Raw genomic sequence first — 13,223 nt, 5'->3', positions numbered from 1 at the left:
AAATGCTCAACATCACTAATCATTAGAGAAATGCAAATCAAAACACAACGAGATATCATCTAACCCCAGTGAGATTGGCTTGTATCAAAAAATCCCAAAACAACAAATGCTGGCAAGGATGTGGAGAGATAGGAACACTCCGTACTGCTGGTGGGACTTCAAATTAGTACAACCTTTGTGGAAAAGAATTTGGAGATATCTCAAAGAGCTAACAATAGAAATACCATTGGACCCAGCAATAGCATTATTAGGCATCTACCCAAAAGAGCATAAGACATTCTATTATAAAGACATGTGCACCCAAATGTTTATGGCAGCACAATTCACTATTGCAAGAATGTGGAAACAACCCAAGTATCCGTCAATTCATGGCTGAATAATTAAAATTTGGTATATGTTTACAATGGAAAATTACTCAATTATAAGAAACAACAGTGATCTAGCACTGCTTATATTATCCTGGATTGAGCTTAAACCCATTATCCAAAGTGAGGTGACACAAGATCAGAATAATGGGCTCCACATGTACTCACCATCAAATTGGCACTGACTGATTGACACTATGATGCTCAAAGGGTGGTGGTGTTCACCAAGGATTCGGGTTGGGGGGGTGGACCCACATCTGAGGGATGTGGTGAGCACTGTGGAGGGGAAGGGCATACCTCTAAGGCTTGCTAGGGAGAGGCAAAGATATAAAATGTAACCAAAATGTTAAAAAAAAAAATTTATTGGGTGTGGGGCAGGTGGGAGGGAGGAGGAGGGGATGAATATTTACATACATAGTGAGTGGTCTGGGGGATGGACATGCTTGAAGCTCAGACTGGAGGGGGGAGGGGAGGCAAGGGCAATGTACGTAACCTTAACGTTTACACCCCCATAATATGCTGAAAGAAAAAGAAAGAAAAGATAAATGTGGGATGTTGTGTGTACAAAAATTCCTCATCTGAAATTTGCAAGTGGGTTGAATATAAGGCTACTTCTCCATGTTAAAGGGACCCATGCAGCTCACACCCTCCAGGCAAGAATGGGATGTTTCATTCTCACTGATAATGATTTTAAACAGCTAAGTCCTGGACAGTTACGATGTTAGAGAATAAACGTTCTCAGCACTGAGTCCTTTTGTTATTTAACAAAAGCAGTTTTTCCAGATTCACAAGAGGAGGAATAGATTGTCAGGAAAGGTCATACAAAGCAGATGATATCTTAGAGAGGCATACTGATAATAATCTGCATAATAGGATAGAGAGACACCCTCCAAAGCTGAGATCCAGAGAATCCCACAATTCCATACTAATCATTCGTGCAAAACCTGGAACCATCTTTTAAATCAAAATATACAGCAAACTGTAAATTGACTGATTTGATTTTGCACCTTTTACCTTTTCCACCAGGTATCTGGAGAAAAAAGAAATAAACCTTAATTGACTCAAAGAGAAAGGAGAAAATTGGAGCTTGGCAACCACTTAGCCCCTGAAAAATAGAGAATTTACAGAAAAAGAAGGTTTTAAGGCTGCAAGCTAACAAAATGTCCTAAATATTACAAACAGATCACAGTGGCAAAATTCAGGCTTTAACGAAGTCTAGTAGAGTTTGTAGTACAGTAATTTGACTCTCAAGTGTAGAAAATTTGCTATTCAACCAGATGTAGTAAACATCCACAAACCCACTAAGGCTGAATATTTATTGGTCAATTTAAGGAAAAGGTGATTTCCTTAAGCCCATGGGCCTGAGCCTGTGCCATTATGAAACACTTTCCTATTTGGACTGCTGCTTTCTGCATTTTCTGCACAATAAATGACTGATTCACCGCAAAGGTTACCATTAAATAAAACAATCTTGGCTTTCAGATGCTAGGGTAATGTATGATAAAAGCTGTGGATTTCAGATAATGTACATGCCAGAGTTTTTAGTAGTTTCTCCATTTAAAATAGCTGATAGGGCTTTTCTAATCTAAAACTGCATTACTAGATAGGGGAGCAGAAGGCAGAACTAGCAGTGTGCTTGTATCATGGCTATTCACTGGACGTGATAAATGGTTTGTGTATGGGCTGCAAAGCGGACATTAATACAGCTTTGAAAAGTTTCCTTTCAGAATAAAAGGTACACGCTAAGGAAACAACTCAGTAAAGCTGGCTAAGGAATCCTATCGATAAGAATTCAACTTCTACCAAATAAGTTCTCAAAAATTTACTCTCATCAGGGTCATAATTTTCAATCCTGATGCTCCAAGCAAACAGTTTCATCCGTTATTAACCTTAAAATAAATAACTCTTCAGCAGTGAGGCAGTCTTTTCTTTAGCTTTGATACACGTCGTGAAGATTGATTTTTAATTATTTATGCCTGTGCTGCAGGTTGTTTAATTATCCACCTTTTCATCATAGCATCAGCGATCACATGAAGACCCTGCAGCTCTAAAGTTTAGCTTCTACGAAGTGATCTCAGCTGGGCCCCATGCACCTTCGGAGCTGAGAGCCCTGCAGAAGAGATGTCTGGTTCCGGGGTGGTACGCCAGCCACATCGAGAGATGGCTTGTCTATTTCCCCCCCTTTCAGGTATGGAGTAGTGATAACTTACATCATGTGACAGTGTCATTAAGTTGATGACTTTGCCTCAAGGATAAAGTTTTTACTCATTAAAACATTACTAGCTTTTACTCTTTCATTGTAAAAAATGAAACCGTGGCAGAGAAAAATAAATAGGCAGGGGTAGAAAACTGTTTAATTTTCTAAGAGTATTTGAGGATAATTCTCCCTGCTCTGCTTTCTAGTGCATACCTTTCCTGGTTGTAAAGAGCTTCAAAAGCCTTAGATCCCTGATTCATATTCTGAGATGAATGGAGCTTGAAAGAGAACCCCTTAACCAAACCAGACAAATGTTGTTTTGCTTAATTAAGTACCATTATTTCCCTATTGAACCACCTTGTCCTATGTTTGTCTCAGTTCTCTTGCTTCTCTCTGTGCCTGGTGTTGACCTAGATCGCAAACCAACCCCTAAGCAATCCAGTGACATCAGATACAGGGTGTACCTGTGCATCTAGAACCATGCTGTCCAGTGTTACAGACACTACCACGTATGGCTATTTAAAATTATGCTAAATAAAATTAAAAATTCAGTTCCTAAATTGCATTAGCCACATCTCAAATGCTGAGTAGCTACAACTTAAACCCGGCAGCTGTAGAGCATGTCCATGACCATAGAAGGCCCTGTGGAACAGTGCTGGTCTGGACTAGAGAGGAACATTGGAGAAGAAGTGTGGGCAGGAGCTGCACTCCAGGCTCTGTGGCCTTCCGTCGTGGCCTCTGTCGCGGTGTCTCGCTGCGTCCAGCCTCGCCTGAGTGACAAGCACATTCTCCCTGTAGCCTCTTGAGGAATTCTGTCCATGTTCAGGTCCTCTGGGAGTCTTATACCTTCTTCTGCATGTGATTATCAAAATGTTTCTTCAGACCTCACCGTGCTGCTCCCGAGTGGCACTGTGGAGGGCACAGCCTCGATGTGTCGCTCCTGGGCCGGGCGCACCCTTCCTTCTCTTGCACAGCGCTGCTCCCAGCTCGAGTGGTGGAATCATTGCTTTGCTTTTAAACTTGGTTTCCATCTGTGATTTCGTGTCCCATTTCTAAGCTTCCTTGGTCCTCTCAACTGCCTTTTTTTGTTTCATAATGTTTATAGGACTTATCAGATTACAAAGCATGAATGCACTCAGTTGGCATGATTTATTTCTTGTTCCGGGTCGTGAGTGAGGATGACCTATTTACTTACGTCTAACGACGCATGCAAACCCCCTCAGGACAGCGTCTCTCGCAGAATGAGTTCAGAGTACAGAAATGTTTCATTATACAGTTAACATGTCTTTTTCAATGTGCACTGGGTTTTGTTTTTTTTTATTTTTATTTCTTTGGTAATTTAGTTGCTGATTATTGATGGGCAACAGCTAAGAACTGATCCTGCTACAGTGATGGATGAAGTACAGAAGTTTCTAGGAGTCTCCCCTCATTATAATTACTCGGAAGCTTTAACGTAAGTTTACATTCTAATTAGTTTATTGACATTTCAGGAGAAAACTTATTTTAGAGAAATTGTAGTTTGGCGATGCAATTTTTTAGGGTTAGCTTTTCTTCATATACTGATTATTTTTCGATTTGACATTAATTACTTGGGAAAGAACATTTCAACGATGTGCCAAAGAAATGGCCTAAATTCTGTTGATTCCTAATTGTGCAAAGATGTAAGTATACTATACAATGAAAAAAAAAAAAAAACAAATAATTGTGCAAAGATTTCCCTTGAAAGGAAATTGAGAAACAAAACAGTTGTGAATCTTTAAAAACCTTAAAAGAGGAAGTAGGAACAGGTGATTAACTTAGGAGTTTAGGAACTCACTCTTCTCTCTTTGTGCAATTTTCAGAAACAATGTCATACAGAAAAAAAAAAAAATAGCCCACTAGGTGACTGAGTGACAGAGATGTATGTGCTCTTAAACACACTTCCGGTTTTTGCTTCTCTGTCTTTACCCATTATAAGTGTCCCCAGTCACCTCTCCTCGAGAGGCCTTGGCAGTTACAGCACTGGTTTGGTTTGTTGGTTGGTTTGTATGGTTTTTGCTGGTTTCCTCTGATCTTCTTAGGCAGTTGACTCCCTAGGGCTGGGACCCACAGGGAGAGGCCAGAGGGGTGCTGGAGTTCAAAGAGGCTCTCACTCTCAGGCCTCACACACCACGCTCCTCTCTTACCTCACCCTAGCTCTCACTCCAGGCTTCATTTAGTATTTTTAAATAAGACTTCCATCTTACTCTGTCCATTTGTAATGGTTCACAATCAGATCTATGAAGGTTATGTGTATTATTAGAACAACTGGAAGATAGTGGAATGGGGCCACAGACCTGACTCTCACTATAAAAAAATTTTTTTAAATCTTAGGCTAATGGGCTGAGCCTTAAAGAAACTGACAAAGACTATATTATGGAATTCTTCCATTGTATTTTTTAGTGTAAAACTCAGTTCCATAGATCAACTGGGTTTCCCTTTCTTTAAATACTCTTTATCCTATTTCCATTTAGAAAGTGAGAGGCAGGTTTCTTTTACCTTTCAGCATCCCTTACAGTAAAGATTGGCAGAAAAATATCAAATACTACTTATGTCTTGCACAAATCATACGTAGAGGCACATGAGAGGGACACTTTGGTTTAGAGGGCAAGGGAGTAGGTGGAACTCTGCAGTTTTGAGCTTCCTTCCTGAGAATCATTCACTTTGCTGTTGTTATTAACCTTCCGAGCTTGTGTTTTCTGTGCTGAGTACTGCCAGGGTTTCGAGAGCTTGGTTCAAGCACTAACAGACACACTAGCCTTAGGTGTTTAGCATTCAACTTAACCTTAAAGAAAGCTGAATGACTTTAGTTTGCAGTTAGAAATTCAAGTCCACTTTCTCTTTTATATCTTTTTAAGTATCCCTGAGAAAAGAAAGCTTTTATTTTCTAAACAGTTTTCTACTTCAAGTTGGCTTATCTTTGGGTCTTTTTATGGAGTGTAAGAGCAAAGCATTGTATTTCAGAAAAAAGAAGTTACAGTATTCTATAAAGACATAATCTGTTTTTCTTATGGAATGGTCCTTGACCTGCATGCGAGGTCTGTGTCCTCTGCCCCCAGCTCAGCAGCAAGCTTTCATTCATCTCCACTGCTGAGAAAAGGCAGTGTATACTTGTAAGAGAATATCAAAGCAACATGCTACATACAAAGAACTGTGGGTCACTTTGCACCCAGCATGTATCTAGCTAAAATTATCCAGTATGTGATTCTCTAACCTGGTTGGGGGCCTCAGTGGGTGAAGTAGCAAGGTAAGATATGTGTAGTTTCTGGGCCAGCAGGGCTGCCCACGTGCTCACTGTGCTGATAGAGATTATGCATTTCCATTCAGTTTCTTTTACATTTTCTTGTCAATCATCAGTTGACCTGACACACCTTGTAGAACCCGCCGTGCACATGTTGTAGGATATTTGGAAGTTTCATGTCATTGTCTTAGGTCTAAATTGATCTTCCTTCACCCCATGCCCTTTTAGCAGTTATTTATCTGAACCCTGACCTCACAATTTAGTTTCTCTTGTTAAAGTAACGATACTTTCTGTAGTGCTTTGGAAATATTGGGAATGATTAGAGGTGCAGGCATAGCCTCAGAAATGCCGTGTATACCAGTTGGCAAGAGATCCTTTGTATGCTTTGTTATTACTTCTTATTTTCCTGCTAGTGATAGTGAAGACTGTCTCTTGGGGGCTTAAAAATAAATTTTTTTCATTTAAAGTTCTCTAAGGATGTACTCAACTGCATACCAATATGAATGCTCAGCTAACCACACAAATTCAGTGCTTTGCACACAGTAGAATAAATGAATGAAACAAGGTCTATACAAAGGTTTTACTGTGCAATCCTGGCATGAAAGAATAGTCTAAGAGGTCTCTAAACTGATTGTCTTCAATGCAGCAAATTCCATTATCAAACTATTTTCAAGAATACTGGCAATGAGCCTCCATTGTCAAGAGTATTGTTTATTCCTTTCCATGATTGCTATAGAAAGTGTTCAAGGCTTCCACTGGATAGTCTAGGTCTTATGATATGTCTTACTATGACTTAGTATTGTCGTCATGGATTTTAAATGACATATTTAGTATGTTTATAAAATCTGATATTCTCAGTGATGATACGTGTGATTGAAATAAGCAATATAAATTTAATATAATGGGAACTTTTTCATTCAATCAAGTAAACCAGCATTTTACCAATCTTGTTCAACATAACCTTAATCCCTAAAATCGTAAATAGGATTGATACACTGATACTGCTTTAGCTTTCATGTTATGTGTGATCAAGCTATCATTTAAGATAAAGCAAAGTAAATAATGCTTAGAGGGAATTGAGCTAATTTGAATAGACTAAAATAAAGATATGAACTTTTAATTTTGCCATGAATATATATATTCACAATTATATCTAGCCATCAATGACCATGACAGAAGTCTTCATGTTTAGAAATACTTAACATTTAGAAATACCTGAACTAGGCATCTTTATTTCTCAATTAACTTGTTTGTTAAGATGAATGAAACCAGAGTATGTTATATGAATTTTTAATACCAATTTACTTTGAAAACTTCAATAAATGGGCATTGAGAATTTGAAATCCAGGGGCTTAATATAGTTTTTTTGCTTCTTTGTTTTGTTTTGTTCATAAGACTTAGCTAAGTCATAAAGGACTAAAGCTGCTTCAAAATTCAGAAGGACTCCAGTTGTTTCTAATATCACTTCCCTGGCAACCAAATTTATTGCCCTGGAATTCTTATCCAACCCACTATAGATGAGTTTGAGTAAAAATGTGCCAAATTAAAAAAATTGGGGAGCAAAATATAGTAGCCATAGTAACTAAAATCTATTGGTTCTTTGGATGACTTATGCAAGAACACCTACAAATGCTAAGTAGTGAAAAGGAAAAAAAAGTCGTCTCCAATTTCTTATGACAAATTCTTTAAAGTGGTTGTAACATTTCAAAATAAATATGTATGTTCTAAGTATTATATATATGTGTGTTTATATATACACATATATATGTGGTTTATATTTTTACATATATATATACACATACCTATTACTTCATGAAAACACTATGTGATAGGTACAGTTAGCTCCATTTTTCAGATGGAAAAACTGAGGCTTAGGAAAGTTAAGCCAAAAGTCACTCAGCAAATAAGTTAAAGAGGCAGAATTGAAACTCAATCAGTTATCTCTGGAATGTACACAGCCAATCTGTTAAGCTCTTCTATATTGGCACAAGATGTTAGAATCTGAGAAAAACAATATTGTTAATTTTTACTAATGAACAGTATTTTAACAGGAAGTACTTCCTTTAAAAAACTAGAACCTTAAAATGAGTAAGGTGTCTCAGACTTTGCTATGAACAGAATCCATCTCCAGATATACTCAATGTCGTATTGCATAATAAATATGTAATCAGAGATGTGCAAATCAAAATTACATTGAGATAACACTACCCCTTAGAATGGCTGTAATCCAAAAGAGAATAACAAATGTTGGCAAGAATGTGGAGAAACTGGAACCTTCATATATAGCTAATGATAATGCATGATATATGGTCACTTTGGAAAGCAGTTTTGCAGTTTCTTAAAAATTAAACAGAAACTCACCCAACAATCCAATTCCACTCCTAGGAATCTACCCAAGATAAATGAAAACCTAAGTCCATAAAAACTTGTAAGTAAATGTTCATAGCAACATTATTCATAATTTGGATTGTTTTGAATTCTCAAAACTAGATAATCCAAATGCCCATTAAGTGGTAAATGGAATAATTTAGTATATTCATACCAGGAAAAAAAGGATATGTTCAGAAAAGACAAATTTATACTAAGAAGATCAGTGCTGCCTGGTACTGGGAACAACAGCAGGGATTGACTACAATGGGCTCTAGGGGTCTTGGCGTGGGGAGTGGAAATGTTCTAAAACTGGATTATGGTGATAATTATGCAATTATGTAAATTTGCTAAATATCATTAAATTATACACTTAACAATAAGTGAATGTTATGTGAATTATACTTCCAAAAAAGTTGTTAAAAATAAAATGTGTATCAGTAAAATTATTCATTAAATCATAAAAGTATGTTTGTCAGGAGAGAACTTACAAACTTCTATGCTTGTCTTAAGTAACAACTATATGATGGTATTTTGGTTTTGAAATTTATCTGCACTATTAGCAATTCAGTATTCTCCCATGCAAATGGTTTTTCAATTTAAAGGCATCTCAGACATACCTTAACTTTATAAGTGTAAACTGAGTGTCTCCTAGGATTCACTTGCACACAGGTAGAATTAAGGTCATATTTTCATTAATATAGAAATGTTATTGGTTAGAGGTTGAATCAGTGGGAGAATCTTGGTACCTCTAACCACAGTCTTTTCCAGTTATTTCTAGACATCCCCAGGTGATATTCCAGACAACAACTATTCTTGTCCATTCTTCTTTTACTCTTTAGTTCAACAAAGTTTTATTGAATAACTATTATGTGCACGACTCCAGGGACACAGTGGTAAATAATGCATCCCTTTTTCCAGTGAGTCATAGAGACACTCAACAATACATAACACTTCCTCCAGCATGTTCGCTCCCTGAAAGCCGTGAAAGGCGGGCCCAGCCCTGGCCAGGCTGCCAGGGCTTACATAAGAAGTTGTTTCCTTCCTGTCCCAAAAGTCCTCTGAGGCTGTTCTTCAGAGGGACACTCTGCTATTCTGAATACATGTGAGAGATTCTCCATCTTCTGCCAGCCTTCTTCACTTGGCTCTGAAATGCTGCTGCCTGTGTCCCAGACTCAGGGTCGGGCGTGAACAGCAGTCCCTGCACCACCTGTCATGACTGTTCTCTGTGGAGGACAAGCTCCAGTCCCTCAAGCCACCATAGACGTGCTTTCCCTTCTACCTTCCTCTCCTTCCCACGCCCACCCGCACACACACCATGGTCTATGATATCGTGCATGCAATGCCTAGGCTGGGTGGCAGCCACACACACACACATTTAATTAGCAGGAGTGGGGGGAAAAAAAACACTACTTTTTTAATTCTTAATTTAAACCTGTATGAAGTTCAGTATTTCTTAGAAAAATTGGGCCAGGTACAGTAGCTCATGCTTGTAATCCCAGCACTTTGGGAGGCCAAGGCAGGAGGATCACTTGAGGCCCAGAGTTCAAGACAAGTCTGGGCAACATAGTGAGACCCCATCTCTACAAAAATATTTTTTTTAATTAGCCAGGTATAGTGGCACATGCCTGTAGTTCCAGCTACTCAGGAGGCTGAAACAGGAGACTGCTTGAGCCCAGGAGTTCAAAGCTTCAGTGAGTTATGATCAGGTCACTCCACTCCAGCTGGGTGACAGAGTGAGATTCTGTCTCTTTAAAAAAAAAAAGAAGATGAAGAACGAAAGAAAAGAAAAACCTTTTATCAGAAAGCTGCTCATTTTAACACACAGCATGTGTATATTCCAGTCATGTATTACTTTAAATATGAAATGTCCAATTTCCTTAAGTACTAAGTTTGACAGTTGATATCTCTGACGTTTCACTTTGACATTTCTCATTTTATTTTTATTGTGAAGGTACATCCTCAGTCTTTCAAATGCATGGTTTGGTTTGTGATTATCAATTTTTTGGGGAGCAATTTTTGTAAAACCCTGGATAAGTCAAAAATTCATGTTGTTTTCGAATATGAGTTCTGTCATGGAACCCATGCAACGCACACAGCTCGGAATATCAACAAAGTGTTTGGGAAGGATGTGACTAATGAACGCACGGTACGTCGATAGGTTTGAGAAATTCTGTCCTGGTGATTTTAATCTTGAAAATGAGCCCTGTGGGTGACCTGAGACCAAAGTGGATAATGAAAAGCTGAAAGATGTGGTGGAAATGAATCCATCTCAACCTACGCGTGAATGAGCAGCAAGGTTCAACGTTACTATTCCAACAACATTGCGCCACTTGAAACAAATGGGCAAGGTAAAGAAGCTGGACAGATGGGTTCCCCATGAATTAAACAAGCATCAGAAAAGAAATCATCTGGAAGCTTGCCTTTCTTTGCTGTCACAACATAAAGATGAACCATTTCTATACTGTATTGTTATGTGCGATTAAAAATGGATTCTTCTTGACAATAGCAAGTGTTCGGCACAATGGTTGGAAAAAGATGGAGTGCCAAAACACAGTCCAAAACCCAATATTCATCAAAAAAAAGCTAATAGTGTCTGTTTGGTGGTCCAGCACTGGTCTCCCCTGCAGGCACGGCTATAGTGGAGCTGCAGACCCGTACCAGTATGTGGCCTGTTAGGAACCAGACTGCACAGAGGTGAGCAGTGGGGAGCAAACAAAGCTTCATCTGTATTTACAGCCGCTCCCCATCACTCGCATCACCACATGAGCTCCGCCTCCTGTCAGATCAGCAGGGGCGTTAGATTCTCACAGGAGCGTGAGGCCCACTGTAAACTGCACGTGGGAGGGATCTAGATTGTGTGCTCCTTATGAGACTCTACTGCCTGATGATCTGAGGCAGTGATGCTAGCGCTGGGGAGCAGCTGCAAATGCAGATTATCATTAGCAGAGAGGTTTGACTGCACAATAAATGTAATGCGCTTGAATCATCCTGAAACCATACCACCAACCCCTGCCCCTGGTCCATGGAAAAATTGCCTTCCATGAAACCGGTCCCTGGTGCCAAAAAGGTTGGGGACCACTGCACTACAACTTCATGAAACTTGGTTAATTGACTACAGTGGATGTTTACAGCAACCAGTGTTGGATGAAATGATGAGGATACTGGTCATTAGGCAGCCAAGACTGGTCAATAAAGACAGGCCAATCCTCTGGCAAGACAACGCTCAACCATGTTGTACAGACAACGGTGCTCAAACTACAGCAGCTGGACTTGGAAAAACTCTGTCATCCACGGTATTCACCAGACCTTGCACCAACTGACTACCATCTCTTCTAGGCTTTGGACCACTTCTTTTTTTTTTTTTTTTTTGAGACAGAGTCTCACTTTGTTGCCTAGGCTAGAGTGAGTGCCATGGCGTCAGCCTAGCTCACAGCAACCTCAAACTCCTGGGCTCAAGCGATCCTTCTGTCTCAGCCTCCCAAGTAGCTGGGACTACAGGCATGAGCCACCATACCCGGCTAATTTTTTCTATATATATTAGTTGGCCAATTAGTTTCTTTCTATTTATAGTAGAGACGGGGTCTCACTCTTGCTCAGGCTGGTTTCGAACTCCCGACCTCGAGCAATCCACCCGCCTCGGCCTCCCAGAGAGCTAGGATTACAGGCATGAGCCACCATGCCCGGCCTGGACCACTTCTTGCAAGGAAAAACACTCAAGTCTCAACAAGCTGTGGAAAATGCCTTTCACGATTTCACCACCACACTTGCTCCCAGGCTTCTTCACTGCTGACATAAACAATCTAACATCAAGATGGCAAAACTGTGTTGATAGTTTAGATGCATAGTTTGATTAATTGTACTGCTGCTTATTTGAGATATAATAAACTATACTTTTGATTCAAAATCAGACATTTCACATCTAATAACCTAATATCTACAGCAAGGTATATTAGCAAAAAATAATAGCTGATCTGGATTCTGAATTTTGATCACTTGAATACTTAAAATGAGTCAGAATTCAATTGTAGAAACTGCTGATAGCAAAATGTTAATGAAAACTATTACATCAATAGCAGACTTCCAGAAATATTGTATTATAGTTTCTAAAAAGCTTTCATATATAGATTAAATAATACTATCTTTATTAATGTTCTCCTTGTACCTCTAATTATATAACTAATTTATTCCGTTGCTTTACTGAATCAAACAAGAATATAAACAACATGAAGACACAACATATTGTGTCCTGATCTCCTACAGCTGTATTACTAATGATGAAAAACAGGCTTTGCATTAGGGGAATGTTATTACTTTATTGTCTCTAATACACAAAGCAGTGCAAAGGCAGAAATCTCGGTTTACATTCTTTTCATAGGACTATAATTATAAACTCTACAAGATTAGCTATGGTTTCTCTTTTTATCTTCTTAAGTGTCATTAGAAGAGCAAAATTTTAAATCTTGATGAATTTTAAATTATCATTATTTTTCTTTTATAGTTGGTTCATCCTAAGAAATCTTTGCCTAACTCAAGGTTACAAAATTTTTTATGTGTTTTTCCCTGTGTTTTCTCCCAGAATTTTTATAGTTTTAGCACTTATATTTAGGACAATAATCCATTTCAAGTCAATTTGTATATACAGTGTGAGGTATGGGTGAATGTTCACTTTTTCCATATAGATATCCAATTTTTCTTGTGCAAACCTGTATGAAAAACTAATCCTTTCCCATTGAATTACCTTGGCTCCTATTTTTTGAAAATCAGTTGACCACAGAAGTGTAGGTCTATTTATGTACTCTTTATTTTGTTCCACTGATCCATTGGTCCATTGATGCCAGTACCACATTGCATTGATTATGGTAGCATTACAGAAAATCTTGAAATCAAATAGTGTAAGATCTCCAATTTTGCTCTTTGTTTTCAAATTTAGGACCTTCTCTCTAAGTCCTTTAAATTTCCATACACATCTTCAAATCATTTTTAATTTCTACTAAAAAAAAAGAGCCCACTGGAGTTTTGATTGGAATCACAC

General features: G+C 38.5%; 1 protein-coding gene across 2 annotated transcripts in view; it reads left to right on the top strand.

Moving 5' to 3' along the window:
• Window positions 1-13,223, top strand: part of LOC105883318 (N-deacetylase and N-sulfotransferase 3) — a 161,453-nt gene that overhangs the window by 137,191 nt on the left and 11,039 nt on the right. For both annotated transcript variants that reach the window (XM_075998354.1, XM_075998353.1), the window contains 2 exons: window positions 2,383-2,553; window positions 3,906-4,015. In XM_075998354.1, the coding sequence (XP_075854469.1) occupies window positions 2,383-2,553; window positions 3,906-4,015 (281 nt within the window). The remainder of the gene's footprint in view (window positions 1-2,382; window positions 2,554-3,905; window positions 4,016-13,223) is intronic.

The sequence above is a fragment of the Microcebus murinus genome, chromosome 27, assembly GCF_040939455.1.
Source record: "Microcebus murinus isolate Inina chromosome 27, M.murinus_Inina_mat1.0, whole genome shotgun sequence".
NCBI classification, from domain to species: Eukaryota; Metazoa; Chordata; class Mammalia; order Primates; family Cheirogaleidae; genus Microcebus; species Microcebus murinus.
The sequence above is the reverse complement of the archived record's forward strand: the minus strand, read 5'-3'. Positions and strand labels throughout refer to the sequence as shown.